This window comes from Leucopleurus acutus (genome assembly GCF_964270905.1).
Source record: "Leucopleurus acutus genome assembly, chromosome: 14".
Lineage (NCBI taxonomy): Eukaryota > Metazoa > Chordata > Mammalia > Artiodactyla > Delphinidae > Leucopleurus > Leucopleurus acutus.
In genome coordinates, this window is record NC_139156.1 from 34,546,522 (window position 1) to 34,571,342 (window position 24,821).

At 39.0% G+C, this 24,821-nt stretch overlaps 2 protein-coding genes across 2 annotated transcripts in view; one reads left to right on the top strand and one right to left on the bottom strand.

Moving 5' to 3' along the window:
- Positions 1-16,136, bottom strand: part of BTAF1 (B-TFIID TATA-box binding protein associated factor 1) — a 95,304-nt gene extending 79,168 nt beyond the window's left edge. The window contains exons 1-3 of the mRNA XM_082854206.1: positions 16,018-16,136; positions 3,869-3,992; positions 415-529 (exon numbers count right to left, since the gene is read on the bottom strand). Coding sequence (XP_082710332.1) covers positions 415-529; positions 3,869-3,992; positions 16,018-16,031 — 253 coding nt within the window. The 5' untranslated portion in view covers positions 16,032-16,136. The remainder of the gene's footprint in view (positions 1-414; positions 530-3,868; positions 3,993-16,017) is intronic.
- A 7,618-nt stretch (positions 16,137-23,754) lies between these two features.
- On the top strand, positions 23,755-24,531 carry FGFBP3 (fibroblast growth factor binding protein 3; the record flags this gene model as incomplete). The annotated part of the gene is made up of 1 exon (XM_082853928.1): positions 23,755-24,531. The coding sequence occupies exon 1, from the start codon at positions 23,761-23,763 to the stop codon at positions 24,529-24,531; it is 771 nt and encodes a 256-aa protein (XP_082710054.1). The 5' UTR covers positions 23,755-23,760.
- Positions 24,532-24,821: the final 290 nt, after the last annotated feature.

Consider the following 24,821-nt stretch of genomic DNA (forward strand, 5'->3'; position numbering starts at 1 on the left):
CATAATCGTGCTTAAATTTAGTAAACAATTACACTATTTTCCCAGCAACAAGAATAAATAGACTGTTTCAAATATTTACATTGTATTGATTTCTTTTTTTAGAACATTAATCCTTGAGGGAAGTAATAATCTCTAAATCAAGCATACTGTAGAATAATTTAAAATATATGTGAGATAATGCAACTATACTCCAATAAAAATTAATTTAAAAAATAAAGAAAAATAAATAAAACATATATGAGAAAACATTTTGTTTGTCTGTTTTTTAAAACATGGTGAAAAATCACAGTATTCATTATTATTTCCTGACAAGACTGCACCTAAAAAGCATGAAAATTAAGTCTTTAAAAGTGAAATTACTAAAATATAAAATGTATAGTTTTTACTGCAACCGACTTTTCCACTTAAAAGCACCTTGTTTGGTTCTTGGCATTGGATTCCATTCAGGTACATTTTTCACTATAGCTTCAACAGCTTGTCCTGCTGCAATCCGAGTATCCCAATTTGTACTCCTTAAATATATCAACACCTTAAAAAATTAAAAATTAGATAGTTATATAACAAAAAATATTGTTTTTTCAAAGTGGCCAAAACAGAATGCTTAAGTGCATTTTAAAAATAACATAGTTTTTAACATAGTAAAAAGCAAAGTGCATATTATTCATTAAGTCCCATTACTTAATACAAGAGTTATAAAACTAGTAGAAAAGATGAGTTCAGCAAGAGAGCAAGATGTAACATCAATATACAAAAATCAGCTGTATTTCTGTACACTTTCAACAATCTGAAAATGAAATTAAGAAAATAATCTCATTTATAATAGTATCAAAAAGTATAAAATACTTAATAAATTTAACAAAAAAAGTACAAGACTTGTATATTGAAGACTACAAAAAAATTCAAAATACTACTGAAAGAAATTAAATAAGACCTAAATAAACATCTCATGTCCATGGATTGGAAGACTTAATATCGTTAAGATAGTAATACCCTCTAAATTGAATACAGACTCAATACAATTCCTATCAAAATCCCAGCTGGCTTTTTTTCAGAAATTGACAAGTTAATCCTAAAATTTATATGGAAATGTAAGGGACCCATAATCATCAAAAGAATTTTGAAAAAGAATAATAAAGTTGGCAGCCTCACACTTCTTGATTTCAAAACTTACTACAAAGCAACAATAATCAAGATAGCATTGTACTGGCAGAAGGACAGATACATAGATCAATGGAATAGAATTTAGAGTCCAAAAATAATACTATGTGTCTATGGTCAACAGATTTCAACAACAGTGCCAAGACAATTCAATGGGAAAAAAGGGGTTTTTTCAGCAAATGGTACTAGAGCAACAAAATAATGACTTAAAATCCCTATCTCACACAAGACACAAAAACTAACTCAAAATAGACCAGAAGCCTAAAAATAAGAGCTAAAACTATAAAACTGTTAGAAGAAAACATGGGGATAAACCTTTGTAAACTTGGATTAGGCAAAGGTTTCTTAGATATGATCTCAAGAGCACACAAGCGATGTATTTAAAAAAAGAAAAAAAAGATAAATTCGGCTTCACTGAAATTAATAACTTTTGTGCTTCAAAGGATACCATCAAGAAAGTGAAAAGACAATCCACAGACTAGAAGAACATATTTGCAAACCCCATACCTGATAAGGGGCTTGTATCTAAAATGTATAAAGAACTCCTACACCTCATTAATAAAAGAACACATATCCCACTTAAAAATGGGCAAAGGATCTGAACAGACAGGTCTCCAAAGAAGATATAGAAATGGTCAATAAAAAAAATGAAAAGATGTTCAATGTCATTAGTCATCAGAAAAATGCAAATCAAAACTACAATATCACTTCATACTCACTGGTACGGATATAAACAAAGTCAGTTAATAGTTAAGTGTTGGCGAGTATGTGGAGAAATCCAACCTCTCATACATGCTGTTGGGAATGTAATATGGTGGAGCCAGTTTGGAAAGCAGTCTGGCAGTTCCTCATAAAGTTAAATAAACACAGTTACCATATGACCCAGCAATTCTGCTCTCTGGTATACACCCACGTATGAAAACATACATCCACACAAAAACTTGCACACAAATTTTCATAGCAGCTTTATTCGTAACAGGCCAAAAAGTGGAAACAACCAAAATGTCCATCAACTGATGAAGAGATAAATAAAATGTGCTATATCCATACAGCATTATCCATATCCATACAATGGAACAATATTTGGCGATAAAAAAGAATGAAAAACAAAACATGCTACAATATCAATGAACCCTAAAAATAATACTTTAAGTGAAAAAACCAATCACAAAAGGTCACACATTTATATAAAATGTTCAAAATAAGCAAATCTATAGACAGAGGGTAGATTAGGGGTTGCCTAGGACTGGCTATGGGAGGGGGAGTGATGGAGAGTGACTGGTAATAGGCATGAAGTTTCTTTTAGGGGTGATAGAAATGTTTTAAAATTAGATTGTGGTGATGGTTGCACATATCTGTGAATATGCTAAAAATCACTGAATTGTACACTTTATCTGGGTGAATTGTACGGTATGTAAATTGTATTTCAATAAAGCTGTTTTTAAAAAAATAAAACCAAAGGCAATAGGAAAACACGAGGGCAGAGAGGGCATAGGAGGTCAGAAGGTGCTGAAAACAAACTTTGCCTCTTTTGGAATTACTTGATGGCAGCCATATGGTGGGGTCTGAGTTAAGAAGACCAGAACTAACTTGGAAGTCTGGAAACCTTTTCTCAGTTCAGCACAAGTTAGTCTTGTTCATTGTTTCCAGTTTCAGCTCATTCAGTCCTCCATCTCTTCCCTTGGGATGAGAATAAATGGGTATACCTCTCTATCCCCACACCTTTCACATGAGTATGGTATTGCCTCATACGCACCCTTCTCCATTCTGAGAATATGGAGCCTGTAGATGTCAAATCACTACCTCTTCATCGACATCTTGGTTAGAAAGTTCTGATAGTATCTAAGTGGGGAGTGCACTGGAATGAGAATCGCTGTTAGCCCCTATGATAGGAACAATAGAGTGCAGGTTTGTGTATGATGACAAAGGGCTTAGAACTCCTACTCATAGGAAGCAGGGAGGGACAAATCAGAATGAAAGGATGAGATAAGACTGGTGGGAACAGGGATATATTGAGTCTTCCTATATCTGGGCTATCATAGTGCTTCCCACCTTATCCTCTATCCACCGCTCCCACCCCCCTAAACACAGATACAAAGCACTCCTGTTTTTACTTTGCATGCCAGAGAATTCAATTCATGGAATTTGCTACTTACTATCATACAGTCACACTTCTACAAGCCCACAGAGTTCAGTAAAAATAAAGCATTGCTTAGGGAAAGAACATGGGCTAGGATTATGAAAATACTTATCCACCAAAGCAGAAAGGCTCCACTTTCAAAGAGCTAATAACTAAGAATGTAACAACTAGCTTCTCATATATTTCCACCATTACCCATGAGTACTCATCCATTTGAAGACTGCCAACTAGTATAATTATTAGCTGCTAAGAACAAGTCAGACCACTAAAAAACTAGATTAACAACTTACTTTGTTACCAAATTGGATCAGATTCAAATTTGTGCCACAGGCCAAAGGTTCTATATTGTCAAACAAACTTGATGCAAAAAACAAAATATTTTAAACCTTGTGACAAACAAAAATAGCAAAAATTTTAAAATATCTGGAGAAATATTGAGATATTTAATGGAATTTGAAGACCACAAAGTGTCACTAATAAGACAATTTCTTTCTCTACTTTTATGTTCCTGCCCATGGATAAATTTCTACAATTGTATTATACTAAAAGAAAACAAAAAAGAGTTCTTACTTTAGATAAGAGATTATTTAGCTCGTGGGGATGAAGCTTCACCACTTCTCCAAGTTGCTGTGCAGCAGCTTTTCTTGTAACTGGAGTAGTGCCAGTATCCAGTAAGATAAAAAGACGATCAAGCCTAAAATAACAAAAATATAATGCTTATTCTAAAATGTTTCTTCATATGTATAAGTCTGAGTCAGTAAATGTACATATTAAGCACCTATGAAGAAAGATTTATGGTAGGGTCCCAGGAGATAATCTAACCTCTACTCATAAGGAACTTGCTATGGAGGTGGAGTGAAAGGGTAAGGCAAACACACAACTAGAATATAGGGTCCAATACAAGTATTGTACATGCATGGATACATACAATAAGACACATGTCAGAAAAGACATACAAAGTGCTTTGAGGAGTGGGAATGGAGGCAACAAACACTACATCCCCAACTGTATAATACTGAGAAGGCTTTCTAAAAGAAATGGTGTATGAGCTGGACCTTAATGGTAGAAAAAAATTTCAATACTGGTGATGAGGTGGTAAAAAGGAAAAGGGGGAGATACATCTGGAAGAGGGAATAAGAAGGGAACAGCAATAAAAGGAGACTATATTTAGGGCAGTGAGTAAAACAGCCTGGTTGTAATTCAGGGTACACTTAAGAGAACAGTGGAAGATACAGCTAATATTGTGGAGACCCTTGAATTACAGCTCAGCCATGAAAGTCTTGGGTCAAGAAAGTGATGGGACTGGAGCTATGCTTTAGAGAGATTAGTCTGGCAGCAGTGTGAAGCATGAAGTAAAATGGAAGGAAACTTTCAGAGAACTTTCACACCTGAACTACAATCTAAGACTAGAAAGAAGTTGGGGAAAACGCTGCAGAAGTAAAACACCACGATATAGTAATTCCATGAAATGTCAAGGAAATGAAAGGATTCTGAGACTCTGAATTTTAGAAATGAAGATATCATTAAAAGATATGGGAATAACTAGTGGAAGAAATGTTATTGAGAAAAGATGACAAGTTTATTAGTGGCAGGAACAGGAAAGCTGGGGGAGACCAAAAAGGATAATTGAAATAGAGATCTGACGTTCAGGAGAAATTTGAGACGAAAGATATATAGATATATGAGTCATTCGTATAGAAGTGACAGATACAGCAATAAGATCTCTGAGGAAAGAGCTTGTAAAGATAAATAGCATAATGGGACAAATTCCAGAGCCACAGCCCCACGATTCAAATCCCAGTTCTGCCACTTATCCAACGAACAGTTTGGAATAAAACCACAATGCCTTATACCTGGAATAAGTGGGGAGAAATGGAAAACTGTGTCCCTTGTTCTGAGATACAGAAAAATCCTAAGATTTTAAAAAGGCAAAGAAACCAGTAACTACCACCAGCAGTCCACATGGTAGAAGATCTAGCCCTTCCACCACAGTACTCATCAGGTTCAATGAGGCAAATGGATGCCACAGATAATAAAAGGAAGGCGGCTTCATATCCAGAATAAATGGGTACTTCAAACAAGATGAAGGGTGAAAAGGGGCAAGGTTATATTAATTGTGCTCAATCCTATATGAGGGGAGATTTAGAGAATACACCTTTAAATGTCATCTAATGAGGAAAGGAAAGCAAGCAAGGTCCCAAAGTTAAGCATGAGCATTAAGTATTAATAAACTGCAGAGAGACTCGTATTTTACTTCTGGGATTATTTTTCTTTCACAAAGAGCTAAAAACTTAGAAAGCAAAGCTCTAAAAACCTTTTACGAGAAAATATAAAGCTATAAGGGGGCAAATGAAATAAGCAGGGTTTTTCCTTTTCTTACTTTTTCTTTTCGAAGGGGTAGTATTTATAAAACTAGCCAGTCACTGATAAGCACAAGATCACTGTAACTGGTAAAAAAAAATATATATATATAACTAAAATAGATCTTTTTCAGTCAAGAAGGCTAAGGGTACTATGAAAACTTTTCAACTGCTTCAGAACAAAACACTAAGAGGTGACGTTCAAATTTTTCAGTTAAGGGTATGTATAAGAAGGACATGTTTCAAGAAAAATATCTGAGGTAATTAAAGCCAGCGAAATAAAGGGGAAAAAAAGAGTAATACAACACATTTTTTGCTTCCAATATACTGAATGGCACACAGAGTGATTTTACAGAAATTATTTCTAAAAAACATGCAAAAATCAATTTATTTTATACACTGTGCATAGACACACCCCACCTTTTGACACAATATTTCTCCTTATCCATTCAAGGCTATCTAAATACTTGTCTTTACCCATTCATTCTTCAGGCCTTGCTACAGGATTTGATGAACAGTGACTCACAGATAATGGGACAAAAGGGAGAAAAAAAAAATTTTCTGACAGCTGGTTTTCTTAAAGTTCTAACACTAAGTCAGACCCCAAATCCCTTCCCCATAAAATGACTTCCCTTATACATCCCATACATAACCCTAAGGACGCTCTTTGACGTATTTTCATCTTTATAACTGATTGTGATGTTAAAGTTACTGAAACTCTCTCTGAACCTTCACAACAAATAAATGCCTATTTCCATGACTCTGATTTTGAATGCCTCTGCTCAATGAAATTTGCAAAAAGAAATTTTAAATGATCTATAAACAACTTTCTATCAAGGCAAATATTCATTTTAAATCTATATTCTATGGCAGGCAAAATTATCAAAGATTAAATGTTTTATTATAAAATTTATGTCTTACGTAAAATTTATGCAACAGTGGACTTATATTTGCATATGATGCATGCATTCTTTATAACAATATCGGGCTCTCTTGTATGTGTACAGTTCACATAAACCCAGGACTTTCTTACAGGAAAACAGTGGTAAAATGGAAAAACAAACTAGACTGGAAGTTAGGAGACAAAGCACTACTTTTGTCACTTGTTAGAAGACTTAGATAAGCTCACTTAACTTTGCTTAACCTCTTATTTTGTAGGGTTAAACTAGATTTAGCCATATTTTATAGCTTCACATCATTGTATTTGTTTTAATAGGTTTTTCTTCCCTTATATACCACAGTGTTTGTCATATCTTTGACTTATTTGATGCAAAGTTCCCTAGACTGCACCTCTGGAAAGACTTAAACTACTTCATAATTCCCTTTTTTTTTTTTTTTTGGCTATGCTGGGTCTTCGTTGCTTCACACGGGCTTTCTCTAGTTGCGGCAAGCAGGGCTACTCTTCGTTGTGGTGCGTGGGCACCTCATTGCAGTGGTGTCTCTTGTTGCAGAGCAAGAGCTCTAGGCACACGGGCTTCAGTAGTCATGGTGCGCGGGCTCAGTAGTTGCAGCACACGGGCTTAGCTGTCCTGCAGCATGTGGGATCTTCCGGACCAGGGATCGAACCCGTGTCCCCTGCATTGGCAGACGGATTCTTAACCACTGGACCACCAGGGAAGTCCCCATAATCCCTTTTTTGATGATGGAGTTTCTGCTTTTGTGACTAAAAGCAAAGCTGGCTGCAAAATGAACACTCTAAGGAAGTGACAATACTAACCTGTTTATAAATCCATGTGTAAAAAGTTAAAATAAAATTGATAGTTTTCCCCAATCATTTCCACTTTCCTCAAGTCCCAGTTGCCATTCCCTATTCCCTAAAAAGGAATGGACTGACTAGATCTCTAGATTATGGAAAGAGAACTATCTTGTTCTCTACTCATTACCTCTAAAGGGCTTTACACTTATCCTCTTTCAATTTCAGATGAAAAGACAATCCTCACTCTTCTTCAAGACTTACATAAAGTCCCGCTATTTTTTTTTTTACCATCTCCTTCTACCCTCATTCAATTATCCTTTCTCCAATATCTTAAATCACTGCCTTAGTAATCTATTCCCTTCTATCTTCAAATATCCAGAGGTCCATCTTTAATGAGAAGATAAACTGCTTGACTTCCATCTTCTAGAACACTTTCTTTTTGCTGCCAAGCATCTTGAACAAGTGCTTAAAATCACTTCTTTTATCTCCTCACCATACCCAACTTAATCCCTATAAATCAAGTTTCTATCCTTCTTTACTACTAAAATAGCACACCTGAAGGTCACCAATGAACTTCTAAGCTCTAAATCTAATGTTGTTGTGTTTTTTTGTAAATCCAATTTTCATGAATCTTCTATGACATGTGATTTCAGCAAGTACCCCATTCTTAAAATATTTTCCTTCCTAAGTTTTCACAACATTCTGTTACCCTGTTCTTCTCTGAACTCTTAATTCTTTCTGTGGTTTCCCTAGTCTTTAACACTCTTAATATGAACATTCTCCTAGATTCAATCCTTGGCTGCCCATCTCTCACCCATTTCTCCTGTAGGAAACTGTAATTTGTTTAAACTATAACACAGTAAAAATAATCCCCAAACCTAGCCCATCTGGGAGCTCCAGTGCCACACTTTCAACTGCCTGATGAGCATAACTCAATACTAATGTGATCTCATTGCTAAATTTACTTCCTAAAGCACTCTTTGACCAAATTATTACCTTACCCTAAAACTTTCAATGGCTCACCCTTACCTACCAGATAGCAATCAAAAACAAAAAAGTATCTCCCAAACAGGGTCCATTTTGGTTTCCACAATTTTGTCTACCCTGTTTCCGCTACTTGGAATGCCTTTCTTGGTCCAGTTCTTCAGCTAGCTCCCACCCTTCAAGGTTCAGTTCAAGTCCTTTACCTTCTTGAAACCATCTCAGACTACTATACTATTATATCCTCTTCTAAAATCCACAGGGATTCTCATCTTAAATAACCATTTTGGCATTTATTATGCATTTTTTGGCATTATACATTAATTTGTCACGTGTTATCTTATGCTCGTTAGGCTTCACCTTCTTCAATGATTCTTTTTTGTCCCCCACAATACTATGCACAGTGTCTTTGCACAGTAGTCAAATATTTGTTGAATACTTGGTATTTACTGTAATTAAAATTATAGATAAAGAAAAGTTCAAGTTTCTTGGGACAGGTTTAAGCACCATTTTTAAGCAAAGAAAGAGGGTGTTATATTACAATTTTTTTTGCTTCCTTCAAGAAATATCCTTAATCTGTCATAGCTATATTACATAAAAACAAGTTATAAAAATAACAGAAGTGATGCTAAGGCAATGAATGTTTCACTAAGTGAAAAGATGAACACAGCAGTACTTTAGCAATCTGAACATCACGGCAGTTACACTTGCTCCAAAGAGCAAGCGGAAAAAGACCACACAGTAGGCACTGTATTCCTTCAATAATTTCTACCCTTCCTAAACTTTCCTTTAGTCCTCTGCTACCCAGCTTCATTAGAACCATATCCTGCTCAAAGACCTTCGACTCCTCTCTAACCTAATGCTGACTCTGCCTCACAACCACACAGTTCCTCCTGCTTTCTTCGAAGTCTTTTATCCCAATGCCATGTCATGTCAGCTCTGCTCCCTCACCAGCCAACTGCCCTGAGGGTAGCAGATCAGCTCACCCTCTCATCCAATTCCAGGCTTGTTTATTCTCACATCTCCCACCTTTTGATAGCCAAATTTGCCTCCCTGAATAGAGGAATGGGGACCCAAGAATGCTTCTTTAGTCCTCTTGACTCAAAGCCCCTTTTGGAGTTCTCCATTCCTCTCTCCAGGACAACAGATTAGATGCCACACAAAAGGAAGAACAAAGGGATGTGCAGACCAGGATCTCACAAGAGGGCAATCTGACCTGTTACTCCAAGATAGCCAGCTATGAGGCAAGCAGGGTAAGCATCAGCGCCAGGCCACAATGGAAAAGGCTGGTATAATGAACTGGTAGGGGACAGGAAAGGGCATGAGACAGAGTCAGAATTATGTTGGAGGGTAGACAGGGCCCTTGATGAGGGAGAGGTCTGAAGGCTAGGTGATCAAAAGAAAAACGAAGTTAAAAGAAGGGCTGATTGAGGGAACACAGTACTTACCACGATACTTCTTTTGGCTAAACCTTATGTTGCATAACAGCTAATAGAAAAAAATGACATTCTTCATTCGCCGAAGGATAGACAGATGGAGGAGAAAGAGGTAACAGATGTCAAGCCGAATGGAAGGTACCAAAGACTGTAGACGAATAATTTTAATAAAACATAAGGCAATTATATTTGACAGTATCCACTGGTTATGAATCTACTGATGATGATAATCTGGCCCATTTTCAATTTGGATTTTAATTCACAGAAATAACTATAAAAGATATGATTCATGTTTATTTTACAAACCTGTGATTTCAGAAAACTGCTCTAAAGACTGCCTAGAGGGAAGAGGGAATGGGAAGACGTGTGTGGGATTAAGAGACACAAACTACTATGTACAAAATAAATAAGCAACAAGGATACATTGTACAGCACATAATAACTTTAAATGATGTATAATCTATAAAATACTGAATCACGACGTTGTACCCCTGAAACCAATATAATGTTGAAAATTAATTATACTTCAATTTAAAAAAAAAAAAGTTGTTTAAAAAAAAAGACTGCCTAGAAAAAGGAAAGTACGTGGGAGTTTGTAGAGGTTATGCTGGCAACCGTGATCTAACTTCAGCTGTTCCCATTATGATAATTCATAAAGTAAAAATATAAAAAGAAATCATATGCATTTTGCACTATAAAATGTGTCCTAGATTACTATTTCATCATTAATAAACATATATATATTGCATTTCCACTCCTAAGCAATTTGAGGATGAAAAAAAAGTATAAGATATAACTTCCTCAATCTACTTCCAATCTCAATATTCTCAGAATAAATTTAATCACTCTGAAAATTTATGGAAGGTCTACTGGCAGAATACTTCACGCAGATGGCTTTGTAATCTTAACTAAAAGGGATTGGTCAGTGAAGTTTGTCCATTTTGTCATACATTTTTACATTTACTATTTGAAGTTTTAACTTTTCTGTGTTACTTAGGGAATAAGAAAATAAATAGATGATATGAACACTGTACTTAGTCCTACATAATATCATTAAGCAAGGAAGTTATGGTCAAAAGAAACAACTTCCAAGAAATTGTCTAGACTGATGTTTTAAAATGTATGCCTTCTAGTTCCTACTGTGGGTTATTTGAAACTATGTTAATGTTATGTTTTTTAAACAAGAAAGTAGATTAATTTGAAATACCACATAGGACACTAAGAACAAATATGAAGATGTGAAACCACACCAAAGCCAGGTGCAAGGGCAGGTGCAGCTAGATAATTTACATTCCCCCCACTCCCACTCTAGAACACAAACAAACTACATGAGAATGGGAACTCCATTTTTGTTCTTTGCTGTATCTCCAAGCACCTAGAACATAAAAAGCACTCTGTAAATACTTGTTAAATGAGTGCTGAAAAAGGACAACCAAGTTGCGTTATGTCCTTCGGGCCATATTTTTTTCTAATCTCCGCCTCTTGCATGACTTTATCTTAAAGACAAAATCTAGGTTTTGCAGGAAAAATATCTGTGGTTTTAAAACTTCACTTGAAATTATACACTTTAAAACAGTGAATTTTGTTATGTGTATAGTACTTTGAGAAATAAACTAAAACAGGGAGGAATTTACCACAGGGATTAAAATGGATACACTTATATAATGCCTCCTCCACCTTTCCTAGCTTTTTGTCCCTACATTTTTTAAATAACAAAATATTTGATACATTACAATTTACAACAGTGCCTTCTGTCAATCTTATAATGGATAGAAATTAGCAATGATGGAGGAATAGGCCTAGCAAACATAAGCAACCTGTGCTGTCCTATAGGTAAGATTATTTTACCATTTTCAAGAGCAAGGACCCACTGTAATTTGCCCCCGCATCATGAAACCTCCTTTTACTTGGCAGAACAGGCCATTGAAACAATGTTTCTCTGAAGTATCAGCAATGCACAGAGAGAATTATCAAAATTGAGCAAAGTTCTGCTCACATGTAGCAATTTGTTTCTTCCAGAAGAGGGTATGTTCCCTTTTTTCCCCTGAATCTTTTCTGAACACTGCATCATTTTTAAATGCAAAGAATATGTGTCACAGACTTAAGGCACGACTTCTAAAACGGTCAAGTCATAATTACCGTCTCGACATTTTAGACATGAACTTTACAGCAGAGATCACTCAGGAAAAATTCTCTAAATTATATTTTTACATTTTCTCTATATGATCAAGGAAAAACTAAGTTCATAATAGCTAATCAATGTATAACAACAGTCAATCAATTGTGGCATAAACAGGCAAAGGTATCAAAAACAATCTTTTTAAAAAATCTGTATTAAGCCATGGAACCCAACATCATCACACATTTCACCTACACCTTCTGTAATGAGCATAAGTTTTAACAATCCCTCTAAGGTTGCCTTTACTATTGGTGACTCAACCCCAACTAGATGACAGATAATACAGGGAGAGAGACTCTTGTGAGCCTCTATAAAACAGTATTCAAAGATTTAACAATTATAATTCAAACTGTCTGCAAATAACACTGAAAGCCTGTAATATATACTAATTTGTTTTTTTGCTGAGGTTGATTTTATGGGAGCAAGTCAAGTAGCTAGTGAGTGAGCTTGGCTGACCTTCCAGTATTCACATCTTAAGGGCAACATTGTTCTCCTACATGTGTATGCTCTCTTTTATTTAGGGTCTAAAGGAGTCATACATTTTTCAGTAGTATTTCACTGCATTTTACAGGAATTTCAAATGCTATAATTGTATTTGCAATTTTAGAGAGTCACAAAGGTTTTTTTTTTGGGGGGGGTGTTTGTTTGTGGCAAGATTTAACTCATCCATGGATCAAGAGTTGACCATACATTTCATGATCTGCTACATTCTTATAATTCAAAGTACATTAAAACTAGGCCTTTATAAAACTAAGTGGGGTCTAAAAATTTTGATTACACAAAATGCAGGGTTACATTATACCCAATTTACATTATAAAAGACCATGCTATATAAACTTATAAAACTAGTTCTGGGGCTTCCCTGGTGGCGCAGTGGTTGAGAGTCCGCCTGTCGATGCAGGGGACACGGGATCGTGCCCCAGTCTGGGAAGATCCCACATGCCGCAGAGCGGCTGGGCCCATGAGCCATGGCCACTGAGTCTGCACGTCCGGAGCCTGTGCTCCGCAACGGGAGAGGCCGAAACAGTGACAGGCCCGCATACTGCAAAAAAAAAAAAAACTAGTTCTGACAATGTTTATTATATTTTTAAAATTATAATTCTGGCTAACAGTCAAAGCTATAAAGTTTTTCTCCCTCAGGGAAAACTGTAAAACTCAGAAGCACTCATTGAAAAACACCAGAAATACCCTACTATATATAAATTACAGAAAAATCATGAGAGGAATTAAAACAAGAAACAAAAGCACTCTTTTATTCCTTTTTTTTAAAAATATATTGAGCACCTACCAGGAACGAGGCACTCTCCTGAAGATAGAAAGATCAAAGACATTCCCTTCTCTCACAGAACTGATGCTCAAGCAGGGGAGAGAACAATTAAACAATCACTTACAAAGTATGATAAATATGACTGATAGGAGTACACATTGGTGCAAAGAGCTCAGATGAAGGAAAACCAGAGAAGGTCTCCCAAACAAAGTGACATATGTATAGGCTTAGGGTTTAGACCTAAAAACTAAGGTTGGAATTAGCCAGACTTGGGGGGAAGGGGGGAGGTAGGAAAAATGTTCCAGAGAAAAAGACTTGGAGGTGAGAACAAAGATTCAGAATGAAGGGGAGTGGAGAAGAGAGAGAGAGAGAGATGCAGAGAACCTGAGACAAGATGAAGCTTAAAAAGGTAAAGTAGGAACCAGATCACAAATGATCTGTTAAGATGTGTTGGTTACGGAATGTGGCCTTTATCTTAAGGCAACAGAAAACTAAAGGGTTTTTAGCAGAAAAAAGGCCATATTAAAATTAGCATATTAGCAAACAATAATATAACTGAAATGAAGAATAAATTAGAAAGAGATGCCATGGGAGGCAGGAAGAGCAGAGTGGCTGCCGTTACAGGTGTCTCGGATTAGAGATGATGGTGGTATGGAGGAGGGCTGTGGTAATTAGTATGGAAAGAAAAAGACTGGCCAGAGAAAGATTAGAAAGGTTGAACTGACAAGATTGGATGTGGGGACTAGCTAGACTGGGGGAAAGGAAGGGAGAGCAAAGTCAAATATTATTCCTAGATTTCTGGATCTTGCAATCTGAACTTAATATTTCCCTTCTATTGGAAATACTTACAAGGTTCTAAAAACATTACAGTTTCTTTTCAGTTACACACATTGATATAAACAGTGCAAAAAATATTTTAGATTTGGTTCTAGCAAATATGATTTTTATCTCTTGAACCATCTTCCACCTTTTCTACAATAAAGTATTAAAATGAGTCTGTATTCCACACCAAAAGGAAATTTAGTTAATAAAGACAGGTGCTCAGTGCATGGAGAAGACCAGCTTGAAATTAAAAGTTTGCTATCCAAAGTGAACCCTCAGATGAAAAAGTCAAGGACTGACAGTATCCCCAAACCAGAAAGTGTCTCAAAAGTGTTTTCCGTGAACCTATTATATTACCAAAATAAGCACAGGACTAGCTCTTTCATAAAACCATGACAGGCTTTCTTTTTACAGCAGAATTTGATAGAATTTTGGCAAGCTAAATAAAAAAGATCTATAGAAAAAAAGAGCACCACCCTTTGAAATCCAATGTCAAGAAAAAAAGCACTTGCTTTCAAAACTCACTCATTCATTCAGAAGTTTAGGTGCTCTAAACTTCTGTAAATAGATTAACATTGGCCAAGGAGATTAGGCGCTCTTTAATCTTTCATTTTGTCTCTATAAAACTATAACCAATACTGTGAACATATACCGTCTACTCAGGAACGAAATTTCAAGAGCTACTCATTCCCTTAAACGTTTTACCACCTTATAAACAGAATACCATATTAAGTTTGTATATCAATGTATTTATAATGTATGTATTTATATAGTCATATGGGGGTAACAAATTAGATGGTACACCTTTCTGTCTTTGCAAAAATTGAAAATACTACTTGTATACTCTCGAGGCGATTTTACATATCACAAAATAAGAATTTCCTCATATTGAACGGATTCAACTAATCTATGAAATAAAAATTAGATGCCCCACTACAGGTATCTTAGGACCCCTTTCACCCAACTCCCATGGGTTTCTCCCATGAACTCTTTTATCAGTTATCTAGGGAATCTGTGAGGGATGGGTTATCATTTCATTTGCAAAACAGGAATGTGTTAACTATGAAAAATGAACAAAAACTATGTTTTCTGAACTATCATCATTTTCCCCTTTCAGTCTATGTGGCAGAAGGACCCATTTCTCACGAAAACTAACAGTAAACTTGGCGAATCCTGACTGCTATCAGAGGGACTATCCCCTACTTACACACACACGTCCACTAACTTCAAGCCTCTGACAAAATGTACTCTCCCCACTCTCTCATATTGGAGGAAAGGAGAACTTTCCTTCTATAGCTATACAAATAAATGTCTTGCTGGCCTTTCTACAGTTTCCTATCGATGGGCATCGCTTCAAACTAGTTTAAGACTCGCGATACATCTTTCACGCCTTAGGTGAGGAAGATGATGCTAATACAATAATTTGCTAAAGATTACAATGCTGACGACTGAATGTGTACTGTCAAACAAAGCGAAGAATTATACTGTAATGTAAGGAAAAAGTCCTCAGGAAAGAACATATCCCTAAAGCCGTAAACGCAAAATTTTAACATAATTAGAAGGCCACGTAGATAATATTAACTCAAATTCTCCCTGACTTCGACAGTTGCTACCAAGTTTTCCCGTGAAATGGAGGTTAGGGATCGGCCTTAAAATGCTCAGAAAGAGAAGAGACTCTCCCAGAACTGAAAGGGGGAAGAGAAACCAGAGAAGAGAAACATGGTGAGGAAAGAGAAAAACTAGCCCTAACGCGCCAAAGTGTCTATTCAACAACAAAAAAGACATTTTTGAACCGATTTACGAGGGGTAACCCGAGCCCAAACCCCCGCAGACCGAGGGGCGAACCGCGGAGTCTGGGGAGGAAGGCACCCGAGCCCAGTGACAATAGGAACCGTTCCTTTCTAGGAGTGGGGGCTCCGAGAGGAGACCGTGCCTCGCCGGGCCGCCTTCCCGTCCGCTCGGGAGAAGCTAGACCCACCTGGAAACCGCCATGGCCGGGCGCCGGCGGTTCGGAGCTCCCCGCGAGCGACGCGCCGCGCTGCCGAGGCGCTAGTTTCCAGGGAGCGGAGCGGCGCAGGCCCAGGCCACGGAGCAGATAGGAGCGGCCGGTGCAGCGCAAGATGTCCCGGCGCGGGCCCTCGGGCATCTGCCCCGCCGCCTACCAGAGCTCGTCCCTGCCGCGGCCCGGGAGCAGGGGTCTGAGACGTCGGCAAAGGCAGCACTCCTCCGACCCGCACGACTTCAAACCGGCTGCCCCCAACCCCGCTCTTTGCTGACGCAGGCGTCGGCACGCCGGACTGAGCGTCAGAGCGCCGGAAGTGACGCCAGCTCACCGCCAGGGGCTCCGGTCCGCCGCTGAGTAGGAGTATGAGCCCTTACGGCCTGGCGGTGCGGGCCGCCAAAAAAAGCTGTCTTTGCTCATCTAGAGGGGGTCGGTAGTCTTCATACGAGGCGAGAGAGGAGAAATGAGTCCACTTATTTTCTAGAGAAGGAAAAGAAGCGATCTGGCCAAGGTTCTGGGAGTTAAAACCTTTGCTTCTAATTCCTCACTGCCCCGATCCCCATCTCACCAGACTGCTTCTAGAGAAAGCAGAATCCACAGGACCATAGCATGCTCTAGTCCAGGTGGCGATGCCAGTGGGAGGGGTGAAATCCAGAAAGATCTGCAACGGCACTGAAGACACGGCTCGAATGTTTGCCATCTATCTGCCATATGTTCTGCCTAGGTATTGGAGGGAAGGTATTCTGTCAACCATTTTGCCATGTTTGATTTCTTAATTGCTTGTGTTGTTGGTACCATGATTTTCTCAACCATATTTGAAAACTCTCAGCCATTTATTTATGTATTTATTTATTTGCTTATGTGGCTGTTCAGTCGCTTAATTTATTAGGCTTTTAAACATTCTTCTGTCACCTAGTGCAGGCCCTTATCACCTTAAACTTGATTTTTATGATAGTAGTCAAAGTAATATTTCTCCAGCTTCAACTGAGCCCATCTTAAAGGCCTCCAGCAGATTAATCTTCATGAAACACTGCTTTCACCGTGTCACTCCTCTGCTTATAAAACTTATCCATTGGCTTCTTATTATCTGTAGAGGCTTTGCCTCAACCCTGAGTCTTTTTCATCTATAAAATGAGGCTAATGAGAAGTACTATAGAAATAAAATGAGGTCATGTATCTAGAAAAGCTTACAAGAGTTTATAAAGCATAAAGGGAAAGAAACTAACTTAAGAACCTATGTGTTAGGCATTTGGCATGCATTATCTCATATAATTTGTAGGCCAACCCTGTAAAGTAAGTTTTAATCTTCATTTACAGGTGAGAAAACTAAGCTCAGGAAGGTTAAGTAATTTGCCCAAGATCCAAGCTACTAATAATATTTACTGTTCATTCTTAAACAAATATTAATTTGGCCCCTGCTTTATGCCAGACACTCTCCTCGGCACTGTTTTATACTATTAGACAATATCTGATTAAGCTGATGTTCACATGTCTTCATATTTCACAGCCTCCTCCCATCTGCCTTCTCAGTTCATCTAACACCACTGAAACTAACAAGCAGGTACATTTACTGATTGTACACTACATTCATTTATTCAGCCAAAATTAAGTACCTACCACATGCTAAACTCTATACTAGAGATTAGGGCGTCTAAAGAAACCAAAAACAGATAAGGTGCCCACTCTAGTTGAACTTACATTCTAATGGGAGGAAAGAGAGCGAACAGATAAACAAGAAAATATCATGTTTGTATGCTATGGAAAGCAGAATGATGGGATAGAGAGGGTGATTAGAGACCCCAGACTGGGTGATTAGGGGGAAACAAAGAAGGAGCTTAATCTGAGGCCTGAAGGACAAGAGGGAGCCAGCTATGTGAAAACCTGGGGAGCCTTCCAGATAGGGGATACATCTAGTGTAAAAACCTAAGAGAAGCTGGCTATCTTGGGAGACAAGATGGGAGAGGTAGAAAGGGGCCATTGTAAGGTATTTGGATTTTAGTCAAGCAATAGGAAGTCATAGGAGGGTTTTAAACATGTGAGTAAAATGATCTGATATACATTTTAAAAAATCTTACTCTTTAGTATCCAAGAGGTAATTAGATATATAGTTCTAAAGGACATATAGAAGAGAAGAAAAGGCTGGTGTTACAGATTGGTAAGGCATAGTGTAATAATCAAATATATTGAAGTCAGACTGACTTGTTTTTAAATCCTTCCTCACCACACTTAACAGTTGTGTGTCCAGGGAGTTGTATAACCTTTCTAAGCTTCAATTGCTTCTGGGAAATGGGGACAATAATAGCACCTTATAGGGTTGTGGTAAGGATATAATGAATATAAAGCATTTAACCCAGTGACTGAAACTTTAAGCACTCAAAAACATTATTAACTACATTGAGTGTTCTTTTTGTTAACTATGCAACCTTAAGCAAATGACTTACCTTCTATGTCTCAATTTCCTCAGCTATGAAATGGGGATAATATTAGTACTGGTACACAACCCTTATCTGAGACCCTGGCTAGAGATGGTTTTCTGAATTTAGAATTTTTTAGATTTTGAAAGGTAATCCAGTGCGTATTATGTCACACCCTAGCAGCTTCTAGGGCAGCACCCCATGGTCAAGTACATTTATAGTTCTGCAGCAAAACATAGGAATAGCCATACTAAGAGGACTAAATAAGAAACTCTAAATAGATGCATGGCAGTTTATGTCAGGTTTTGCTGCCAGACGCATTTTTTTTAAAGTATCATTCAGACCTTTTTCAATTCCAGAATTGTAAATAATGGATCATGAACCTGTACTTTGTAAAGTTGTTGTAAGGAGCAAATGAGTTGATACATGATACACTTAAGAAATACTAAGTGCTAAATAAATTGTAGCTATTATTATTTTTTTTTAATCACCAGAAAGGTGGCTTCAAAAATCAATGGCAGGACTTCCCTGGTGGCGCAGTGGTTAAGAATCCGCCTGCCAATGCAGGAGACACGGGTTCGAGCCCTGGTCCGGGAAGATCCCACATGCCGTGGAGCAACTAAGCCCGTGCGCCACAACTACTGAACCTGCGCTGTAGAGCCCATGAGCCACAACTACTGAGCCTGCGCTCTAGAGCCCGCGAACCACAACCACTGAGCCTGTGTGCCACAGCTACTGAAGCCTGCGCGCCTACAGCCTGTGCTCCACAACAAGAGAAGCCACCACAATGAGAAGTCCGTGCACTGCAACGAAGAGTAGCCCCTGTTCGCTGCAACTAGAGAAAGCCCGCACACAGCAACAAAGACCCAACACAGACAAAGAAAAAAAAAACTATACCCAGTAGGGTGGCTATTATAAAGCGCACACGCGCGTGCGCAAGAGAGCAAACAAAAAAAGTAAATAACGGGCTTCTCTGGTGGCACAGTGGTGAAGAATCCACCTGCCAATGCAGGGGACATGGGTTTGAGCCCTGGTCCGGGAAGATCCCACATGCCGTTGAGCAACTAAGCCCATGCGCCACAACTACTAAGCCTGTGCCCTAGAGCCCACGAGCCACAACTACTGATCCCGCGTGCCACAACTACTGAAGCCTACGCACCTAGAGCTCATGCTCCGCAAGGAGAGAAGCCACCTCAATGAGAAGCCTATACAACACAACGATGAGTAGCCCCCACTCGCCACAACTAGAGAAAGCCCACACGCAGCAACGAAGACCCAATGCAGCCAAAAATAAATAAATTATATTTTTAAAAAAGTAAATAACAAGTATTGGCAAGGATCTGGAGAAATTGGGACCCTTGTGCACTGTTGGTTGGAATGTAAAATGGTGCAGCCACTATGGGAAACAGTATGGAGTTTCCTCAAAAAGTTAAAAATAAAATTAGCATATGATCCAGCAATTCCACTTTTGGGTATGTGCCCAAAAGAACTGAAAGCAGCCGCGGAGCAACTAAACCTGTGCACCACAACTACTGAGCCTGCACTCTAGAGCCCACGAGCCACAACTACTGAGCCCACGAGCCACAACTACTGAGCCCACGTGCCACAACTACTGAAGCCCACGTGCCTAGAGCCCATGCTCCACAACAAGAGAAGCCACCGCAATGAGAAGCCTGCGCACTGCAACAAAGAGTAGCCCCCGCTTGCTGCAACTAGAGAAAGCCTGTGCACAGCAACAAAGACTCAACGCAGCCAAAAATAAAACAATAAATAATAAAAATAAATTAATTATTTAAAAAAACTGAAAGCAGAAACTCAAATATTTATACACACATATTCATAGCAGCATTATTCAAAATAGCCAAAAGGTAGAAGCAACCCAAGTGTTCATCAACCGATGGATGCATAAACAAACTGCACTATACATGCAATGGATTATTATTCAGCCTTAAAAAGGAAGGAAAATTTGACACATGCTACAACATAGATGAGACTTGAAGAAGTTATACTAAGTGAAATAAGCTAGTCACAAAAGGACAAATACTGTATGATTCCACTTATATGAGGTATCCAGAGTAGTCCGTCCATGGAGACAAAAAGTAGAATGGTGGTTGCCAGGGGGTGGAGGAAGGTAGGAATGAGGAATAATTGTTTAATGGGTACAGAGTTTCAGTTTTGGAAGAAGAAAAAAGTTCTGGAGCTGGATGGTGGTGATGGTTGCACAACCATGTGTGAATGTACTTAATGTCACTGAATTGTACACCTAAAATGGTTAAAATGGTAAATTTGGGGGTGGGATGAATTGGGAGATTGGCATTGAAATCTATACACTACTGATACTATGTATAAAATAGATAACTAATGAGAACTTACTGTATAGCCCAGGGAACTCTACTCAGTGCTCTGTGGTGACCTAAATGGGAAGGAAATCCAAAAAAGAGGGGATATGTGTATACGTATAGCTGATTCACTTTGCTGTACAGCAGAAACTAACACAACATTGTAAATCAACTATACTCCAATAAAAGTTAATTTTAAAAACAAAATACAAAAAAGAAAAAAATGGTACAATTTATTTTATGTGTATTTAACCACAACTTATAAAAAGTAACTTCTAGTAAGACGTTACCCCTTTCTGACATGGCATAGCACATCTGTGTGCCCTTATGTTTGTTTTGGGGGCAATGTTTCTGACAGAAAGCATGGTCTCGAATGTCTCCTTTAATAATTATGACTTTCCAGTAGCAAACTTTTTCACTGTAATTAGTGAAAAATGTCACTAGATGTCACTCTTTAGCTGAAAAACTTCCAATTTGGTTCAGTAGCCGATAGCTATAAGTAATTCCAGAGCATCAGATAAAAGCCTGTATATAGTGCTTTGCTCATACAAATACGGTTTTCTGGGAAAGAGAAGGTTTCCATCTGTGAAATGTATTAATAAGCTACTCTGTTCATGAAATTTATGTTAATGTTTATTAACTTCATTGGTACTAATTGTTTTTCACTATAAATTGAGTTTGTGTAATTAAGACATAACTAACTTTGTAAGTGATAGTGAAACACAAAGCTGAAATGTAAAGATCATTTATCATTGAAAGTCAGGTGGCTTTACCACTAAATGATGTGTGACATTGGGTAAGTCCTTTAATCTCTCTGATTTCACCAGAGTAGTAGAAACATCCTTTCTTAGGTCAATATACACTACCGTATATTTGCTCTGTGCTAAAACATATTTAAGTACACTCTAATTCTAAAATATTTTGGTTTTTATAGTAGTAATCAAATTGTAACTGTTGAAATACAATACCAATGGGAGTTCAGTAACAGAAAATACTGCCCACAAGAAGACATTAGGAAATATAATGAGACTTCTTGATGTCCTGAGGGAATATTTTAGGAAAATACTTGTATTAAACAATTATAGTCAGAGGTATAAACTCTTGAAATAAAAAAGATCACATTTACTACTGAGAACAGTTTTTAAAAGATAATGGAATATCCTAAAGTGTAAAAGAAAAATTGCTTTGTTTACCTGTAAAATTCTTAAGATTCAAGAACACATTGATTCTTAAAGATTAACCATTTGAATTGGTAATATTACACTATAATCAAAATAATTTTTTAAACTTCTAATTTTTGTAAGAAGTTTGTAATTGAGTTATAATACCTAAAAACAATCAAAAGACCAAATGCTCACCGCTGGATGAAATGCTGGACATTATAATGCATCAATAAATGAGGATATTACGTTTTTATTAGTAGTAACAGTTATTAGGATTAAGAGTATTAGGATGAGAAAAACTATCAGAAATGGTAGGTAAAAATATAGAACTCAGAATGATATAAAAAATAGAGTGTAAATCGTGCCCAGTTAAGGATATTGACAGTTGTTTTGTTTAATTTCATTATATTTAACTCTTAAAACTTAGATCTTTCTGTTTAACTTTTATCTTCACATGATTAAATATGTAAAAGGAGAGGGGGTGTAGTAGCTAAAGGGTACAGAGTTGCTTTTTGTGGTGATGAAAGTGTTCTAAGATTAACTGTGGTGATAGTTGCGCGTATGTGTGAATATATTAAAAACCATTGAATTTTACACTTTAAATGGGTGAATTGTATGGTATATGAACTATATCTCAATAAAAAGTAGGTGAAGGAAGCACTATTCAAGCTTTTTTTCTAATACTGCAAATATAGTTATGAATGCCTATTTTTAAAAGAGCATTGAAAACAAGTGGTTTGGGGGGGAGGGATAAATTAGGAGTATGGGATTAACAGATGCACACTCCTATACATAAAATAGATACACAAAGATTTACTGTGGAGCACAGGGAACTATATTTAGTATCTTGTAATAAACCATAATGGAAAAGAATTTTTAAAAAAGGAATATAGATATATATATGTATGACTGAGTTACTTTGCTGTATATCTGAAACTAACACAATACTGTAAATCAACTATAATTCAATTAAAATAAATAAAATTCAAGTAAAATATGTAAAAGGAAAGAAAAGAATGATTTGTTAAAATTCGCGTGATTATTTTAAACACTGGAAGCAAAAAAGATTTATATTTCATGTTACATTGCCACTTCTATCATACATCTGTGTGTCTGTGTGTCCGTGTGTGTGTGTGTGTGTGTGTGTGTGTGGCACGGTGGTGGGAAGTCTCCCAGGGAGAGAGAGAGAGAAGTCTGGGAGGGGCATAGTCGGGGAGGCCTGTTTCGTTCCATCGATAACACGTTCATTCACTGGAAGCCGGCTAAAACAGACTAATCCTTCTTGCAGTCATTCCCTCTATCTTAACAAGGCTCCGCCACCTCGCCCAGAACTCGGTAAGTTCAAAGTGCAGTAAAAGTGCGTTTTTCCAAAGAATAATCTGAAATGACATTGTAGATAATTTACTGGAGGGTGGAGAAGGGAGGGGGTGGAGGAAGGGGTGGAGGAAGGGGTGGAGGTGGTAATTATCGGGCATCGCTTTGCTATCATATTTGCAATGGGGAGAAAAACCTCAATGCGCAAATAGTTTCAAAAAGATTAGACAGTAATTGGCTTTTTCCCAGGAAACCTCTTCAGAGGGGCCACTCGCAAACTGCTGCTGCCCACTGAAAACCGAGGCCCAGAAAGTCTGGGGAGGAAGATTGGCGGGTGCCTGTGCTTGGGCCAAGGGCTGCGCCCGACTCAGTCAGTAGCCGTCTCTGCCTCTGTCCCCAGGTCTAAGGGATGCTGCTATCCTGGCCCTGCTACCACTGAAGCGCTCAGGGGTACCTGGAAAGCCGACCTGAGTGCAGACACCACGAGCCATGAGTCCTCTGAGGCTGCGAGCGTCTCTCTCGTTGCTGCTGCTGCTGGGTGGCTACCTCCTCGAGGGCGCCGGGAGAAACCAGGGGGCGGTCGGCAGCGCGGTCGAGTCAGCCCCGGGCCCCGCGGGCGGCTCCTCCGGTCGCTTCGTCAGCCCCGAGCGGCATGCGTGCAGCTGGCATCTCCTGCCGCCCGCCCCAGGGCCCGCGGCGGGCAGCGAGCTAGCGCTGCGCTGCCAGGGCCCGGACGGGGCGCGCCACCAGTGTGCCTACCGCGGGGAGCCGGGGCGCTGCCCGGTCTATGCCGCCAGCCGCTCGCACTACTGGAAGCAGGTGCTGGGTGGGCTGCGCAGGAAGCGGCGGCCCTGCCACGACCCCGCGCCGCTCAAGGCCCGCCTGTGCGCGGGCAAGAAGGGCCAGGGCGCGGAGCTGCGCCTGGTGCCCCATGCATCCCCATTCGTCAGCCCTACTGGGGCGGGCTTTCCCCGGGATCCCAAGCTCCGGGCCAGGAGCCGGGGGCAGCCCCGAGAGACCGCGCGCAGCCCCACCGTAGGGGCCCCGCCTCCCTCGAACGCGCCGCCCAAAGGGAAGCCCTCTGAGAAGAAGACCAAAGGAGGCAAGAGAAAGGCTGCATGGAACCCAGACGAGGAGCGATCTCTGGGGACCCGGCCGGATCCCGACGAGCTGGACGAGAACACGAAGCTCACCGAGACCTACTGTGCTGAGAAGTGGCATTCCCTCTGCAACTTCTTTGTCAATTTCTGGAATGGCTGAGGGTGCGGGCCTGGGGAGGGAAGGGGAGAGGGAGGGAGGGGATCTGTGCGCAGCCCGGGAGGGGAAGCTAAGGGTATCCTAGGCCACAAGATACTGGATAGAGAGTGGGGAAGAGTCCAGGTTCTAGAATGGGTCTGGGGGGTGGAGGTGGGGCTTGGGATGACAGTATAAAGGCTATGGAGAGTCTGAGACAGCAGGGAAGTTAAAATTTATAAAGAGTCGACCCTGTTTAAGAGCAGAAGAACTAGTAGAAACAGAAGTAGGCATACCCTAAATGTGTAAAAACTGTA